Below are 19,467 nucleotides of genomic sequence, written 5' to 3'. Positions count from 1 at the left end.
ATCGGCATCGAGCTACGGGCCTTCAACATGGCATCTTATCCAAATTGCAGTTGTAGTGTATTGAAGAAGGATCAATTGAAGGAATTTACAGCTCATTATGAATTCAAATGTTCCTCACGTCAAATGAGCATTGTCCCGGGGAATGGACGTTTGAAAAGTAACGATCTCGTCATAATTAATTTTATTTTCGAGCCGAAATTATCGAAATATGCTGTAACGAGGAGAACGAAGGAATTGAAGGTGGCAAAGATTGCGGAAGAATTGGAAACAGTAAAGTTTGAAACTAAGATTGAAAAGAAATCTACGAAGAAAGATAAATCTCATGGTGATTCTTTTTCTTTTTTCTTTTTTTTTTTCTTTTTTTTTTTTCTTTTTTTTTTCTTTTTTTTGTTCGCATATTACTTTACGAATAATTATGATTCCTTTCGAAGTCATTTCTTTCAATGATAATTAATTTCAGGCAAGACGACGCGTAAGCAGTCAAAACTATCGAAGGACAAAGAAGTAGAAGTAATCGATCAAACGAAGGAAAAGAAAGAGGATTTCGAAATCACGGGAAACGATTTGTTTTTAGGAGAATGCGATCTTTTGGAGAATTTCGTGGCATATACGACAACGATAAACGTGACTTGTTCGATAGAAATCGAAACAGCAGACGGTATTACAAGAGAAGAAACTTTATTTGCTAAGCTTTATTGTCCTGTAATTAGACCAGTTATAATCATTTTGAATACGACACGTGAAATAAGTTTCGAACCAACGATCATCGGCTCCTCGTCGAGAAAGTTTTTATCAGTGAAAAATATCTCCGACAGGTATATATCGTTAGAAAGAGAAATTAGATCGTCAGTTAAATTTTAATCGTCTCTCTCTCCCCTCCCCTCTCTCTCTCTGTATCTTTTTACAAGGTAAACCGTTGCATTCGATTATTGCAAAATCTTATGGATAAATTAAGTCAATACTTTCTCCGTGTCGTCTCGGTGATCTCCCTCGTGATGTAATTGCATGTCGAAATCTCGGAAGTTTTCGTATCAAACTCTTGCCTTTCCTTTTTCAGAGAGGTAAAAGTACAAGTGACTTTGCTGAATCCATTGGGACCATTTTTTATGCCACCTGGGAAAACTCTTGAGATTGGATCAATTTTAACACTTCCGATTACTTATCGTCCAACTGAGAAGGATCCTCCAAGAGTAAGAATTTTCTTTTTCTTTTTCTTTTTCTTCTTCCTCTTCTTCGTTTTTTTTTTCCTTTGAGATACACAAAAAAAAAAGAAAATAAAAAAGGAAAAAGAATCGATCAAAAATCATTATAAGGTTTAGGAATGATGGCACCTATAGTTCTAAGTTGTTTGCTTTTAAATATCCAAGTCCATCCATTCCCTTTGATACGTTTAATCTCTTTAATTTTGTATCTTGCTGGTCCAGGATATTCAATATTTTGAAGTGTCGGTCGAATATTTTCAACGTTACTGTCAAAAGGATAAGACATTCTATTTTTAGGCTTTCGAGGTGTGATAGGATTATAATGACCAGGTCCAGGATCATTTGGATTCTTATAACACATGTTTATATCCTTTAATGCCATTCTCAATCCACTGATCTTTGGAAATCTAATAACAATTGATTATTAAAATGTCTTCGTAAATTTTTTAATAATAATTCGATTTTTTATAATATACCTTGGACAAGTCGAGATACGTCCCTTGTAATAATTCGATTTATTTAAAAGTTTTTCTATTTCACCGGGTAAACTTATCGGCCAACCTCGATAATCCTCTATTTTCCGACCCATGTATCCCTTTATGGTAGTATCATCTCTTGGTCCTGAAATTAAATGTTTTATCTATTTTACGTTAGACAAAATATTTGAAAAAATTTATATTCTTTTTAAATTAATAGATTGCCTGTAAATAAATCGTACGGTCCTCTTTTTCCAGTAACTTTCTTTAAAATATCTTCGATCGATCTCGGATCTTTTACATTATATCTATGAAATCATTAAATGTAATCATTATTATTATTGGACAAAATTCATTCTCAAAAATTTAATAATAGTTAATAATAATAATAATAATAATAATAATAATAATAAAGAGATTACATGTTACATGGCAAAGAGTAATCTCTTTGAATATCTTTAAATCTTGGCATAAGACCATCGTATTCGAACGATGGTAAGGAAGATAAACCTTTCAATCTATTCAGCTCCAAATAATAATAAGGATTATGTACTTTAAGATATCCTAAAAATTCACATAAATTTTATCCTTTCGATATTATTAATTCAAATAGTTTCAATAGTAAGAAATATTTTTTTTATATTTTTTTCTTGTTGTTTTTTTTTTTTTTTTTAATCGACCTGGACCAGGTGTCTTAGAGTAAACACTTTTGAAACGTGGAACAGTGCCAAAACTGACGTCTTCGCGTATGCTCTTGCAAGATTTATTCAAAACATTTTCCGGCCATTGCTCTATCTCGTGAGTTCCTGGGCCACGTCCTGTGATCATCAAATCTCTTTGAATTATGCGCGATTCCAAATAGCGACCACCTAAGCTTTCAGAAAATTGTTTCGTTTCCAATTCTCTCTTCCAACTGAATTTAATCATTAAAATAATATTATCGAACAATGAAAATATTTTTTTAATAAATCTATGTTAAATTGTTCTTAATTTTATTAATATAAATATTTTTTATTTGATATAATAACCTTATCGCTTGTCTTTTACTTTTAATTGGCAAAACATTGTAATGACCAACCGACGGTGCATGGGAATAATGAGTATACAATTTTGGATGTAAACCAATTTTAACATCTCTGCTGGTTGCCCTGTTAAACGGCAAGGGAGATTTCTTTTTACGTGGTATCAAACATTTACATCGCCATTTGCAAGAGCAACGACAAATTTTGAACGTTTTGGTACCGTGTTCGCAACGCATTGCGATTGAAATATATTAACACGAGTACTCTAAGTAAAGAGAATTTAAATGATCGATAGTTTAGATTGAATTAGAATTGATACATTCATTTTTTATCGATTCACGGTTCGTCTTTCCACTTAGGTACAGGAGTTCTTTGAAGTTGCCGCATTCGGTACTAGAACGTCATGGCTAATGTCCGTCTCAGGGGAAGCAGTAACGCCATCTTGAATTATTTATATAAATGATTTACTACATTACCGACCGTCGGTATAAGAGAATTTATTATCTAACGTAGATAATATAGTATACTACTTTGATCGTCAAAATTAATTTTTATTTTATCAACATTGATCGTTTCAATACTTATATATCTCTATCTCACGTACATTGGTCTTCTATTATGTAAAATTCAATAATGCAATTTAAACTAAATGTACCATATCCCTTGTTAATTATAGTCGAGAGAAATTAACAATGGACGTGTATCCATTACGTTTAACTAAATTATATACTCTCGAGTAAGTTGGAATACAAATTACGGAAACAAGAGGCATGTGCTTTTTTCCGTAATCTAATTAGTTCCAGTCGACAAGAAACGCCAAGGGAATTAATTACTAGCAGCAATCAAGTACGAAGTGACACGTTACGTACGGGTTAATCCAGGCGGTTAACAAACGACGAAGTTCAGAATGGAATTAGTTTCTAATGCGACGTACATTCGATCAATCATCCGTTTTCAAAGGTTAATCGTCAAAGACGTTTGAATTTAATGATGAGTTCATTTCGAATAACTGTATCGAATATCGAACATATGTAAATACTATGAGACACCAATAATATTTACTCAATTATTGAATAAAACAAAACTGTGACAATGTTTAGAATTATTAAAAAAAAAAAATAAAAAATAAATGTCCTCACATATATATATATATATATATATATATATATATATATATATATATATAAATGATGTTTCATATTCGGTGTCGTTATTCTATATAGAACTATAGAAATTCATTTTGTTTTTTCTTTAATTTTTACTTTTTTTTAATTATTTATTTATTTATTATTTTTTCTTTTTTTTTTTTTTCTTTTAATCAGACTCAAGCTGCCATTAAAAAATTATATAAGATTGAATTTTCATCGATGATATCAGTAGGATATGCTCGAGAATGTAATAAGTATTATTTCATGACATTTCATTTATAATATAATTATATAATTATTATAATACATATAATATACATTCTTCTTCTTCTTCTTCTTCTTATTATTATTATTATTATTATTATTATTATTATTATTATTATTATTATAATATTATGTAATTTTTGTTTGATCGAGCGGCAAAAAGCGATAAACTCTATGAAATATTTGAAAGACCTTAAGAATGTGTCATGGCCGTTAAACTTGGCCGTGATGGTTCTTCTTTAATGGTAAAACCCGCAAGTTCCGAAGAAACTACTCAAACTACTTTAGTTCGAGACTAAGCAGGAGTATACATGCAGGTCAGTTGCTCGTAAAAACATTTAGAATTTCACGTCGAAAGAGAGTAACCATCTTTGGATATATTATATTCCTTTTATAATTTATATGTTGAAGTATATAGCAATATATCGAGCTTATCGGAGTTCTCTCTCTTTCTCTCTCTCTCTCTCTCTCTCCCTGTCTGTCTCTTTTTTAAAGATCCTTTTCAGCACACGAAAGTTGAAATAGACTTTGATCTATAACTCATCTGGTGAAATTTTCAATTTCCCGCGTGGATTGACACGAACGAGACTCATTCGTTATTCAAAAGATCGTACGATCGAGAGAGAGAGAGAGAGAGAGAGAGAGCGACTGATCCTCCAGGGAAAGAACTTAATTCTTATGTCTTCGGATTTGTCTGAAAAATCAAATTTTCATATAACATCCTGACGTAATCGTTAGACACACGAAAGCGACCGCCTCGACGTTGAGAGAAAATCAAAAAAAAGAAAAAAAAGAAAAAGAAAAAACAAAGAAAAATCGAGAAGAGATACTCGACTTCTTTGATAACTTTCTTTTCTCTACTTTACGATTAAACGAATCTCTATCTCTCTTGAAAGATTCTTTCTATTTAAAAAAAAAAAAAAAAGAAAAAAAAAAAAAAGAGAGAAAGAGAAATTGGATTAAAAAAAAAAAATAATAATAACGAGGGGGGGGGGCGGAGAAAGAAAATAAAGAAAAAAGAAATCATTATAAATTTGTCCTTTTTTATTTATTACAAAAATTTAATCCAGAAGTCTCTCCATCGTCGTTCACTTCTCTAATCTTTCACGTAATAAGATCAAAGTTTTCAATCTCTCTGAAACATGCATACGCATCCAATCTAAAGGAAATAATACGTTTCTCAGTATTGTCAAATTGAAACTATTTCACTTTGATTCTCTTAGATACACTTCGTATACCCAAAGAAGATTTCCAGTCCGTTCTATCGTATCTTATTCTTACCCCAACATACGACCATCAACTTCACTCCAACTTCAAAGTACATCGCTCGAGTCCTTTTTTTTATTCCTTCCCTCTTCTCCTATTTCTCTTATTTCACATCTTGATCTTACGTTTCTCATGCGGAATGATTTCCGTTCAGGGATTCTTCATCTCTCTCCTTTGCATCATCCTCACTACCAATCCCTCCCAACCCCCTCCACCCACATTACTTTCTGTAGATCTTCTTCCTACGCGATTTACCGTACTTCGTCCCATTTTATATATATATATACATATATTCACATTCAAATCTAATTAATACTTGAGAACTTTAATTAAGAACTAGTCAAAAGATGATCGGCGATTAATTTTCAAAGGAGCTTTTTTCGTCTAATAAAAAAGTTCAGAACAAATTTTGTGGTACATTAGAGGGATTAAAGGATTTTTCTTTTTCTTTTTTCTCTCTCTCTCTCTCTCTCTCTCTCTCTCTCTTCTTCTCTTGTTTTTCTTCTTTTTCTTCTTCTTCTTCTTTTTGTGTTTTTTTTTTTTTCTTTTTCATGACAATCGAATCGAATGAAAAAAAGAATCGTCGAGAGGAAGTAAAAGTTTTATTTTTATTCTTGATCAACGATCGACGATAATATAATCGTTAAATTATAATACACAATAGTAGATATTCTTTTTAACAAGATAACTTTTCTTTTGCTTTTTTTTTTTTTTCTTACTAGTATATAATGTATATATTTATATACACTTTTTTATAAAACTTTTTGCAAAGCTTCCTATATATATATATATATAATTATATAATTACATATATATATATATATATATAAATATAAATGTGTTTGCGCGTGTATATGTGTATGTGTGTGTGTGTGTGTGTGTCTACGTATATATATGTGTGTATATTTTATATATAATTTGTAATAAAATTAAATTGAAATTAAATTCGAAACATCAGTTTGATTATGCTCAAATGTCTCCGTTTATCGTTATGTCAAGTGTCAGATTTTACTTTTAATATCTTTAACACCAGTTAATGGATAAACATATTTATTTGACAATCATAAGTAGGCGTATTTATGGGGCGTATTTGAAACTCGATGAGACGACAAATCTTGGCCAATATTCAAACAAGGATGATATTGACATTTCGAAAATATTTCATATAAAGAAATGATCGTAACAGAATGTTATCGTAATTCTAAGAAATAAAATATAAAATATTATTACAATACTATACCAATATAATTATTGAAAGTATTAGCATTAATAATTAAGCATTTCCTGATTCATATTGATAAAGTCTATTTCTTTCTTTCTTTCTTTCTTTCTTTCTTTTTTTTTTTCATCTCTACATACGAGAAATCCATTCCTGAATTTTTGTATAATTTTGTTACATTCTTTATATATATATTAGGAAATAAATGCTGTTTGAAAATCAATGATATTCATCTTACAAAGGAAAATATAAATAAAAATTTTGAATGACAATAGAAAAAAAAAATGACCATAACTTTGTATCTTTTATCTTTCATTTTTTTTTTACACACACACGCACACACGCACACACTCTCTCTCTCTCTCTCTATCTTTCTTTTTCCTCAATTGTTATAGAATACAATAGACATAAAATTTACAATTTGGAATAAACATTAACAACGCTCGATATTTTCTATCCTTCAAAATTTACTTTTCTTATTTATCCTTAACATCAATACATTTAATACTTTATGTATTTAATTACAATCGATTGTAGACCATTATGATAATCTTATAAGGAATTGAAAAAGTCTTTTTCATAATTATTAACACTTGAATAATTATAATACCACATACGTATGTAGTGTACAATTATAATTAAGTATACGATAGAAGTATACGATAATATTATAAACAATACTTTTATATGAAATTCGACTTCAAAAATGTTGTCCATCATTTTACAAAGTTACTGTCATGAATTTCGTTTTTTTTTTTCGTTCTTTATTTTTTTTTATAACAAGATTCGTATCTTTGAAATGCAATCATCGAAAAAACATTTATATTATTGTTGTTATTATTATTATTATTATTATGATTATTATTACTATTATACATATATTCATTTCATGTAATATACATCGAGAAAATATTTACGTATATATTATATAGGTGTTCTTTTTGTAAAAAGAAAATTCATTCGATACAACAACACCGATATTATAATATATACGATATATTATTAATATTATTATCAATATTAATATATTATTATTTATGTGTAATAAGTATACTAATGAAGTATACGTATACACATATAATGCATCGATATAACGTACAGTTTATCGATTAATACAATTACAAGTAATTATATATTATTTTGCTTAAGCGAATAAATCTTTTCTCCTTTTCTTATTTTATTCTATTTTCATTTTTTTCTTTCTTTCTCTTTCCTATTTATTTATTTATATATTTATATATTTATTTATTTATTTATTTATTTATTTATTTATTTATAGTTTTTTTTTTCTTTTTTTAATCAGCGATTCAATTTTCCCCTCGTTAATGTCGAAAATCCATTAGAGATTTTCTCTTATTATATATCTTATCTAAAAATTATTATTACGTCTTACAAAGAAGCACCTTAAGAATGATATGAATCATAGACAAAGTTCTATGATCGCAATTATTACGTATATAAGTATATATACACATATATATATATATATATATATATATATATATATATGTGTGTATATATATAGATGTGTTCGTGTCAGTAAAAAAAGAAATAAAAAAGAAAAAAATGAAAAGAAAAAAAAAGATAAGAAAATGAAAAGGAAGATAAGAAAAAAAGAAAAGAAAAGAAAGAAAGAAAGGAGGAAAGTGATCTCAACAAGTGTGATATGCAGAAATTTGCTCGTTTCAACTACTAGAGTCCGCTTAAAACTCTCGAGCTTGAAGGTTTTCTCCCTCTCTCTCTCTCTCTCTCTCTCTCTCTCTCCCTATCTATCTATCTCTCTCTTTCTCTTTTTTTCTTTCTTTCTATCTCTCTCTATCTCTCACTCTCTTTATTTAGTTAGAAACTTTTTTAATTACTTCGTTTCGCACATCGTTTTCCCGTCCAAAAATTTGCCTATCTACATACGAAAAGTTTCCCTCGTCGTGTTTCGAGGACGAAGGAAGAATCAAGTCCATCTGAAAGCATACAAATTGAAAAAAAAAAAAAAGGAAAAGGCAAAAAGAGGGAATCAAAAAAAAAATAAAAAAGAAATAAGAAAGAGGGTAAAACTGGGAATATATATATATATATATATATATAATACAATAGATTTAAATTTTACAAAAGATTAAAAAGTTTTCTTTTATTTATAATATTTATATATTTTGTTTTAATTTGGAGATTTGAAAAAACAAAATATATTCTTTCACGAAATTGAATTTTATAAATACTACTATAAATTAATAACTTTAATTATTCAATTATTAATATTTATCTTTCTTTTGTGTACTATTGTAATATTACATAGTAATATGTGCAATTAGAGAATATTATATATATAATATATAATATATATATATATTATATATAAATTTACATATACGTAAAATATATGTAATTTTAGTATAAGTAATATATTAGAATTTTCACGCTATATAATTTTTTCAATTTATGAAAATGAAAAGGTGATCTAAACGTTATAATTCTCAATTTTTCTTTTAACTCGAGAAAACTGATTAAAAAAAAAGGTACAAATAAGAAAAGAGAAATAATAAAAATAAATATCAATTCGTTTTCAAATTGAACGGGAATTAAATTAATCGTATTTTGATAATACCTAATCTAATGTCCAACCTGCTTGTCGCTTCATAGCGAGTGCACAACGGATAAGATTAACTACAACTTTACAATTACTGCATTTGACGTTCAATGACATGCTACGTGCATAAAGTGAAATTACGTGACGCAAATTTCATACTAATTGCAAGAAAGCAAAGCAGGCAAACATAGGAACGTATTTGTGTATATAATATATTATATATATACATATATATATATATATATATATATATATATATATATACATACGTCTAATAATATACTCTCTACAGAGACTACAGATCTTAGACGTTCGATGAACATTAACAATCCCTTGGAAAAAGGAAGAAAGCATATATCGTTCGAAATGAGAATATTTCTTTTAATATTTTGTATTATTCATTTTGTATTATTTTATTCATAAAGGAAAGAAAGAAAAAGAAAAAAGAAAGAAAGAAATATATTTAATTTCTATAACTTTTCTTTAGATGAAACATTAGTGTAAAAAGTTTTTTGAACATAATTACATCACGAAGAACAACGTGGAAGAAGAAAACGAATGTCTATCAAAAAAATGAAGAATTTCTTTTTATTTTATTATTATTATTATTATTATTATTATTATTATTATTACTATTATTATTATTATTATTATTATTACTTTCTATTCGTCGAGAATTCATTTGATCTTCTTAACTTTTCTCTTTTTAACTTCTAACTTCATTTAACATCGTCATAACATTTGTAAGAAAGAAAAGTTACAAATAAATAACAACACGATATAATTATCATTCTTATAATACAATCATTTGATCGTTTGATAATACCTTTGGTTAATTTTTACAATGGAACTTTATTTACCGAATAATTATATTTGTATGTGTGTGCGTATATGTAAGCAATGTATATGTATATGAAAGTGATTGTAATAACCATTATCGCGATAACATCGTGTTTTCTTTCACGTTGTTCCAGTCTTGCAAAGAGAAAGAGAAAGAGAAAGAGAATGAGAAAGAAAAGGAAAAAGAGAGATAGAATGGCACAGAGAGAGAGAGAGAGAGAGAGAGAGAGAGAGAGAGAGAGAGAGAAAGAGAGACAAACATACAGAAACGCAATATCGAAGACGAGGCATTTTCAGATCTTCCTAGTTAACACCATTTGCCGAAGAAATATTTTTCCAAGCTGCAAACATTTTCATGGGCAGACTACAAGCTGCATGTCGGTCGAGTTTCGTGACTTGGAGTCTTTGAAGGAATTCCGTATCCACCTGAATCGGGCATTTAATAATATTCATCTATTGGCATATCTCTCGGTATATATATACGTATACACACATATATATATATATATATATATATATATATATATATATATAATATATGTATTAATGTCATTTAATATTAAATTTTATTATTGAAATTTTCTTTTCTTTTTTTCTTTTTTTTTTCTTTTCTTATTTTTTATATGCTTTTGGTTTTGTAAATAATGCAGAAATTTCATTGCATTTATAAATTATACATGTATATTCGCATGTAAATTTTTTTTTATTTATATCATTGGATATTGAATCTTATTTATTCGAATTTATTTTACGGTCATTAGAAAAATTTTATCGAATTTATTTCGGCTAAATTAAATGCAAAAAATTTCATTGTCATTATAAATTATTTTTAATATTTTGTATTAATTATTGTCGATTTGAATATTGAATATTGAATTATATTATTGATTCAAATTTGCCAAAGGCAATGGAAAACTTTCGTTGCATTAGTAGACTATATATATATATATATATATATATTTGTAGATTTATATAAATTATTTGTCATTAAATATTAAAATTTTATTGATTCAAATTTGTTTGACTAAAAGAAAAAAGCAAAGAAAAAATTTTGATTATAAAAGATATCTAGATTAGGTACCTATCTATTAAACTTTTTCTTCCTTTTGAATGATTCGACATTCGTATAAAACATTCGAATAAATCTTCGATTTAACATTGAATAAATAAAAAAAGCATAGAAATCAGACTTAAGAATCGTGTAAAAAGTACTTGAAAAGATTTGCAAACTACTTTCCTTCAAACTTTTTATATCCAACCTTAATGCTCTACGATATTACTTTACATTTGTACGTATATGGACGCACAGGTACAAATATATCTACATATATACATACATACATACATACATACATATACATATATATATATATATATATATATGTTTTTTACTCTTAGAAATTTCAAACTTTTCTTTTATGAAATCGTGAAGTTTTACTTTTTTACGACTTTCATGATTATGGCAAGCGAACTGTGAAAAATTTGTTGACGATCGATGTTGGTAAATACACACATATGTAATACATATACAAATACATATGTATATATGTAAAACGTGATATAAATTTACTAACCAAAGTTTTCTCGCTTATAACATTCAACAAGATTGTTCATTCAGAAATTTTGTAATTTCTCTTCTCTACAGGTATATATATATATATATATATATATATATATATATATATATATATACGTTGTATATGTATATATACTTGTATGTATATATGTATGTACATAGATATCTATGTATATATATGTATGTATATAATTTGATCAACTATTTCCAATCTTCTTGTCTTGTTACAAACGAGATGCGGATATTGATACTATTAATTAAAATCATTCAATTCCTTTCGAACGAATAATGATAAAAATATCTTTGACAATTTTTGTTATACGTAATAATTACTTAAACTAAAATACCGTTGATCATTTTTCTCTTTTATAATCAATAACAGAATTTCTCGAACTTTTATTAACCGAGTTCAACTATCGAAAAATAATAATTTTCTCGCTAATCGTTCGAAAATATCATTGCTTTTAAGAATTAATTGAGAAAGGAATATAAAATTTATTTGATATTAAAAGATAAGAGTTTTTAAAACGTCGAACAAAGAAAAATAATAATTTTCATATAATTTTAATCAGAATCTTCGTTGGAATTTGTTCGTTCCGATGATGATTATAAGGTATACATCTTCAAAATCTTGAATTTTTATCAAAGAGAAAGGGGAAAAAAAGTATGACAGAAAAAAAGGACGAAGAAGAAGAAGAAAAAAAAATATACTAAAGCATTATCGTGTTCGTCGTAAAAAAAGAAAACGAACGGCGAAAGTTGACATTTTTTAATTTTCTTTTTTATTATATTTTTTTTTCTTTTTCTTTTCTTTTTTTCTTTTTTTTTTTTTTTTTGCTACTATTATCCAACGTATCGCGTCCAACCGCTTGTGCGTGGTTATTAGCAATTATAAGGGAACAAAATTTATAATTTATTATATACAATGTTGGCATTTCATTTGATATTACGATAAAGAAATAAAAAGAGAGAGAAAGAGAGAAAAATAAAAAGAGAAAAAAGAGAGAAAGAGAAAGAGAGAGAGAGAGAAAAAGATAGAAATTTATAATCGATATGTAAATATACAAAAAAAAATACAAGGAGAAGTTTATAATATATAAATAATATAGAAATAAAAAATAATAATAATAACAACAATAACAAACAAAAAATATATATATATATATAATATATAAAAAAAGCAAGTTGGCGCAATTACAAAAGCAAAGCGACATTATGCGAATGATACTTACGAGCAACAGATTCGCTCTAAACGGCACTGTGTTCTACGCAAAATATGAAAGAAAATCGCTACGACAAAGACAAAGTATAATATGTTAGGATCGGTAAGGTGGCGTTCTTTCATTATTTTTTTTCTCTCTCTCTCTCTCTCTCTCTCTCTCTCTCTTTCTTTCTCTCTCTTTCTTTTTGGTAATTAAGGTGAAAAGAAGAAAGAATTATGTACCCGTCCAAAAATATCATATTTTCGTATCCAAACGTCCAACGATCATGTTAAGATTATACGAAAAGGAAAAAAAATTGTAAAAAAAAAAAAAAAAAAAGCAAAGAGAAAGAAGATCAATAAAAAGAAAAAAGCAAAACAAAAAAGAACGACAAAAGAGAGAGAGAAAATAATTGTAATAATTTTTTCTTTTTTTTTTCTTTCTTTCTTTTTCTTTCATTCTCTCTTTCACGAGTAGGAAGGTAAAGGCGTTCGTAATGAACGAACAAGAAAAGAACGAAAAAAGAAAAAAGAAACGAAAGGGAGGAAGGAAAATAAAATGAGGGGAAAGGAAAACAAAAAAAAAAATAAACAAAAAGAAAAAGACAAAATGATTCAAAGAAGCAATCGAATGTTGAAGCATACCTTACGCTGGTAGTTCTGGTTTGACTCAAACTCGAGTGTCTTTTCATCGGAGTTCTGTAACCTCTTCTTGGACAACAAATCCACCAGCCTCCGCAGGCAGCCGATAAGAAACTTTCACGGAAATGTTTCGACATGAACCCATAGATGATTGGATTGATGCAACTGAAATGTTTAATCAATCGGCCTTTTTTTTGTTACTTTCTCCTCGGAACAATTTATTTATTTCGGTCGAACAATTTTAATCAAAAATATTATATATTATTGGTAATATAAGTGGATCGGTAATTATATCAATTAATCCAATAATTGTATTAACTTTATTACAATTAAGATATTTTTAAATAATATAATTTTTTTTACCGTATTTTATATAAATATGTGTATATATATATATATATATATATATATATATATTTATAATATATCCAGACAATTAATTATCCCAACATATAATAATTTATAATAATCAATTTATATTACGTACTGATAATTTTTCACAAATATTCATATACATATTGACCATTTCTTTTTAAAAAATATTTAACTATTTAAAATGTAATAAAAATACTAATCAAATAAATACAAGCGGTTTATTTCTCTCTCTCTCTCTCTCTCTCTCTCTCTCTATCTCTATTATCGTCATTACGATAAGTTTCCTTTTAATTTCTTGCAAGAATAATTGATTTTGAAAAGAGAACGCAAAGTTAACCGCTGAAGAATAAAGGTACTTTACTTTCCTTGTTAATATATATATATATATATATATATATATATATATATCTTTGATGTTAAAAGATGAAAAATGAAATTACAGGTCCCATTTAAAATAGAAACGATTAAAATGAGGTAAAAGATAGAATGTCATGGCGATTGAATAATAATCAAGAAACGCATTACGTTAAGAACTTTGTGCTCATAAGAAACGACCTACTTTTCCAATTTAATTATCTCTGAAGATTCCAATATGACATACTATGCAAATCTAACGAAGATCTATCACATTTTGTCGACGATAATGAATTTAATACGAATATTTCTAATGATCTATTTATTATATAAAAAAAAAAAAAAAGAATTAGGATCGTTCCTAAGTAATAAGTATAATTACGGGATAAAATATTTATTGAAAAAAAAGAAATAAAAATTTATTTCCAAATATAATAATAATAATAATAATAATAATCATAATAATAATAATAATATATCATATCTGCATTTATTTTGTACGAATTCTTTGTTCTTTCTTCCTTTCTTATCTTGTTTTTTTTTTTTTTTTTTTTTTATAATTCATTTACACCAATAAATTCTTCACGGTATTAAAACCGATTGTTAATATTATCTATGAATCAATCGAAAAAATCGAATATATTTCGTAGCATATCATTTTGCAATAATCATTGGATGGATCGATCAATAAGCAAATTAAAGAATTTTTTTGTAACAAAACGTTTTACTTATGTATTGATTTCTAAAATATATATATATATATATATATATATATATATACTTAAGTTTTTAAGAGTTTAAAGTTTGAATTGAAATTGTATACGTATATATGTACGTTCGAAATATAATAATCTTCTACTGTACGAAGAACTTCTCTAGTTTGCGGACAGACGGGTATAATCTTTTTAGAGAACATTTCTATCTTCTATTTAAGATTCGACGCGGTTAGATGTTGCTAAGCGTATTTTAAGCTCCTCCGGTTGGGTCATGAAGTGTTCGTGAAAAGCGGGGTCCGCGCCAGAAGGCACAAATTGTCCGACGAATATTAGCAATCTGTTTATTGTCACTTTATCATTTCATAGTCAACGGGCTAACAAATTTCAAGGAGATCTTTTTTCGATTCCAATAGTGAATCAATTTATATATATTGAATTATATACATTTCCCGATTGAAAATGACGTATAATAATTCAAACGACGATAAATTTTCTTTCCTTTTTTCTTCGTTTCCTACTTGCTTTTCTTCCGTAATTTTTTTTTTCTTTTTTTTTCTTTTGTTGTTTATTTATTTATTTTTTCTTTTCAATTTTTCTTCTTCTTCTTCTTCTTTTTCTTCTTCTTCTTATCACGATCTAAATTCAACGTCAATTTAATACAATTTGCTTATCGCACCAGCTGCTATATCAATGATAGCCACCAATTACATCGTAATCGCATCTTCTCGAAGCAAATCATTCGTTCAAATGGTCGTCCACACACCTCCTAGCTAGAAAGAAATCTAACGAGAGGAGAACAAGATGATGGATGTGAAGATGGTTTGATAAACGAGGATAGAAGCTCGTCAAGCAATTGACCAAAATAATTTCTATTTCCCTTCACTTTAATATAAACGTTTAATAATTTCGTTTGAGAGAGAGAGAGAGAGAAAGAGAGAGAGAGAGAGAGAGAGAGAGAGAGAGAAACAATATAGAAAGAAAAAATATTATTAAAAAATTTTCTTATTTCTGTACATTTGTTAAAAATATCAAATAAATTAATAAATTATAAGATGAAGATAATAATAATAATGATGATGATGATGACGATGATGATGATGATGATGATGATGATAATGATGATGGGGATGACGATATTACCTGTTGAAATAAGCCATTAAATGGAAAGCTGTGTTCATGTGCTTATAAATTCCCTTTCTCTGACGCGGTAGGATGTGGTAAGCTGTGAGCACGTTGTCGATTAATATAGGACCCCAACAAATAGCGAAGAGAACCACAACAGCTACCAACATCTTTACCACCTATAGAACAAATATTACCTAGGCTAAACGAACAAGTATGACAAACTGATTGCATCAATAAATAATTTCTAATAATTTTTCCAAGAAAATATATTAGAAAATTATAATATAATAAATTATATGATATATAAAAATATATGTTAATATAAAAAATATATAGAATAATATTAATCAATTATATGTTATTGCACTTGCTATAATTTTAATAAAATTCTTCTGAAAACAAATTGATTATATATAGAAAGACATATATATATATATATATATATATATATATATATATATATATATATATATATATTTATCATCTTTTATACATCATATAATATATCTATATAATATATAAAATATATACATATATATATATATAAAAACTAATTATATATTATTCTAGTTGTTATAATTTTAACAAAATAATCCCCTAGAGAAGAAATTGATTAAATATGCAAGAGATACATATACCTGTTTCATAGTTCGAGATTCTTCTTCCGTTTGGCCATTCTCTCGACGTGACCGACGTCCATTTCGCATACTAATTTGTCTCTGTGTCATTGGTATAGATTCTGCATCTACGTTGTTCGGATTGAGTCTGAAAAAGAAACGTAAAAAAAAAAAAGAAGAAACAGAAGAGAAAAAAAAGAGAAAAAAAGAGAAAGAGAAAATTGCAACGATGATACACAATGATTAAATCATATAATTAATGATGACAAATATGAATCGTTTTATTGCTCGTTTTTTGTACTTCTTTTTCTTTTTCTTTTTGTTTCTGTTTCTTTCTTTTTTCTTTTTTTTTCTTTCTTTCTTTCTTTACTTTTCTACAATATTAGTCCATTCATAGAAATTCCGTCAGATTCCGTTCGAAAGCTGAAAATCCAAGAGCTAACTCAGCAACGAAGAAATTGGAAAACGGGTATCTTGTTGCTACTCGCAGAGGCACGTCCGGTTCAGACAAAATAAACATATCTAGTTATCGTAACGAGATCGAGGAAGTGGAAAACGAAATATGTTCGCAGACACTCATACGTTCTTTCATCTACGAAAAATCAACAAAAGATTCTAATCGTCTTAATACTCTCAATCTCTCTCTCTCTCTCTCTCCCTCTCTCTCTCTCTCTTCAAAAGGAAAAAGAAGAGAGAAATTGAAGGAAAAAAAGAAAAAAATAACAAACAAAAAAGAAGAAGAAAAGAAAAGAAGAATAAAAACAAAAGATAAATAAAATTAAAGAAGAAGAAACCAAATGTTCTTTTTATATATATCCTAAATTTTAGGATACTTTTTGATGCGGCTTTGTTTACTATTTTTTCTTTCTTTCTTTCTTTCTTTTTTCTTTTTTCTCTTTTCTTTTTTTTTTTTTTTGACTCCTTCTCCTTTACTCTCGATTTTTCGCTTTTTAAGAATGACGTTTGTACATTTAGAGAAAAAGAAAAAGAAGAAAAAAGAAAGAAAAGAAAAGAAAAGGAAAGGCGCGAACATTTTTGAAATGGTTGCTCGTACGAATAAGAAAAAAAAGAAAAATAGAAGAAAAAGAAAAGAGAAAAGAAAGGAAGGAAAAAAAAGGAAAGAAAAAGAAGTGTATAATTTTTTTTTCTTTTTTTTTTTTTTTTTTTTTTGTTAAGATATTATATTTTTGTTAAATTATAATTCGTATCTCTCGACGATAATTTCGAAGATCGAATTATTCGCAACCCTATCGAAAATTGTGCATTTCATTTTTACGACTATAATCGAAAATATCTGCAAAATTTGAACGGTTCCAACATTTTCTGTAATCACGGATGCGATAAAAGTCATTAGTACTACTTTAGACGTTCCCTTCCTTCTCTTGGTGGTTCAAACGATCGATCAAAACTTTGTTGTACTCATTGTACTTTAGCACTGTATGAGTTTCACCAAAGAAATTCTCTCCTTGACCGATAACCTAATCACATAGAGAATCGAGAAGAGAGAATTCTATTCGATTCGAATCGATTAGGTATTCATTTATCTATTTATCGAACATTTATTCATTGAAATTCTTTTCAAGGTTGATATTGACAGCTGATAATCAAATTATATATGATACACTAGTTGAAAATTAAATATCATGATTATATATAAAATAAATATATGTATTTATATTTATTTATAAATATATATATATATATGTAATATAATTAAAATATTTAGAACAGTACGTTCAATGGATTATATAAGTTATAATAAAAATTCACGTTACAATTATATCATATAGATATATAAAAATCGATAATTCTTCTATTATTGAACTTTTCTTAACATTGGAAAATATTCGAGGTGGAAAATCGAAAAGTCATCTTAATACGCCAGCTAAGCGGTTTCATGTTCACTACGCATATATATATATATATATATGTGTGTGTGTGTGTGTGTGTGTGTGTGTGTGTGTATGATATGCATAGGATAATACATTTTACTGTGAACGGTAGAATATCTGAGGAAGAATTGAAGTTACAAAAAAAATTTTTCCTACAAAAGTTCTTCGATATAAAGGAACACATTGTGCGGTATAAATAGTTTTTGTGTGGATGGAACGATGAAAGAGATTTCAAGGCTATCGTAATTTTTTTAAATGAGACTACATATTCTTATTATCGCGAGAAGATAATTGAGATCAGTACGAATACAGCGACATATAATACTATAATCTTGTTATGGGACTAAGAGTATAAAAAAAAAAAAAAAAAAGAATCCCAAAATTTTGACAATTGACGTAAATAATAATCGACGCAGGAAATAATTACTGGATCATTTTTTTATCGTTGGCACTCGTTAAAAATATGCAAATTTTTTAATTGGACCATTAAAATGACATTTCGACGTCTCAAAAATACAGAATCTAATTTCGACATGGCAAATCTTTTGTTCACGTGCATTGATTTGTTCACAATTTTTGTGAATGTTTTCTTCACTTCGGAAGTCTTTTTTTTTCACGTACGGATTACGGTTATTATAAATTATCGTTAGATTCGTCTTAATCTCATCTATCAAAGAAAAAAACAAAAAAAATCTTTTATAACCTTAAACCTTCCCTTCTAACACAAAAATGTAAAAATTATTTATATATCATAATGTAATTCGTTTATGCTAAACAACTTTCGTATAAATATTTTTTTCATTGCTCTGATTATTCTTAAATTATAAGATCGTTAGCATTTAAATGTAATACTCTGTACACGTATACAGGGTGTTACATAAATATCCAAACATATTTGAAATTATGAAAAAGTTTATTAAAAAAAAATTTTGTACAGTACTGAATCAGCTA

General features: G+C 27.2%; 2 protein-coding genes across 12 annotated transcripts in view; both read right to left on the bottom strand.

Moving 5' to 3' along the window:
* Window positions 1-1,296: 1,296 nt before the first annotated feature.
* Window positions 1,297-2,936, bottom strand: LOC124422063 (lymphocyte expansion molecule-like). Its single transcript, XM_046957979.1, has 6 exons — window positions 2,707-2,936; window positions 2,359-2,591; window positions 2,101-2,242; window positions 1,904-1,986; window positions 1,679-1,823; window positions 1,297-1,609 (listed from the first exon to the last, which is right to left on the bottom strand). The coding sequence occupies exons 1-6, from the start codon at window positions 2,934-2,936 to the stop codon at window positions 1,297-1,299; spliced, it is 1,146 nt and encodes a 381-aa protein (XP_046813935.1).
* Window positions 2,937-6,411: 3,475 nt separating this feature from the next.
* LOC124433136 (QRFP-like peptide receptor) overlaps window positions 6,412-19,467 on the bottom strand; it is a 51,893-nt gene continuing 38,837 nt past the window's right edge. For 3 of the 11 annotated variants that reach the window (XM_046982790.1, XM_046982789.1, XM_046982799.1), the window contains 6 exons: window positions 16,646-16,772; window positions 16,023-16,183; window positions 13,441-13,602; window positions 12,827-12,859; window positions 10,283-10,444; window positions 6,412-8,555 (listed from right to left, as the gene is read on the bottom strand). In XM_046982790.1, coding sequence (XP_046838746.1) covers window positions 10,372-10,444; window positions 12,827-12,859; window positions 13,441-13,602; window positions 16,023-16,183; window positions 16,646-16,772 — 556 coding nt within the window. In that variant the 3' untranslated portion in view covers window positions 6,412-8,555; window positions 10,283-10,371. Of the gene's footprint in view, window positions 8,556-10,282; window positions 10,445-12,826; window positions 12,885-13,440; window positions 13,603-14,974; window positions 15,665-16,022; window positions 16,184-16,645; window positions 16,773-19,467 lie in introns of those variants that run through there. The other 8 variants (XM_046982795.1, XM_046982796.1, XM_046982792.1 and 5 more) reach the window with 8 other exon arrangements.

Source organism: Vespa crabro, chromosome 2, assembly GCF_910589235.1.
Source record: "Vespa crabro chromosome 2, iyVesCrab1.2, whole genome shotgun sequence".
Lineage (NCBI taxonomy): Eukaryota > Metazoa > Arthropoda > Insecta > Hymenoptera > Vespidae > Vespa > Vespa crabro.
This window is presented reverse-complemented; position numbering and strand designations above follow the sequence as displayed.

Coding starts and splice junctions, on each gene's coding strand:
- LOC124422063 (XM_046957979.1), bottom strand. CDS start 2,936: ATGCGTTGCGAACACGGTACCAAAACGTTCAAAATTTGTCGTTGCTCT. Junction 1,824..1,903: donor ACCGTACGATTTATTTACAG/GCAATCTATTAA, acceptor ATTTAATTTCAG/GACCAAGAGATGATACTACC. Junction 1,610..1,678: donor CGTATCTCGACTTGTCCAAG/GTATATTATAAA, acceptor AATTGTTATTAG/ATTTCCAAAGATCAGTGGAT.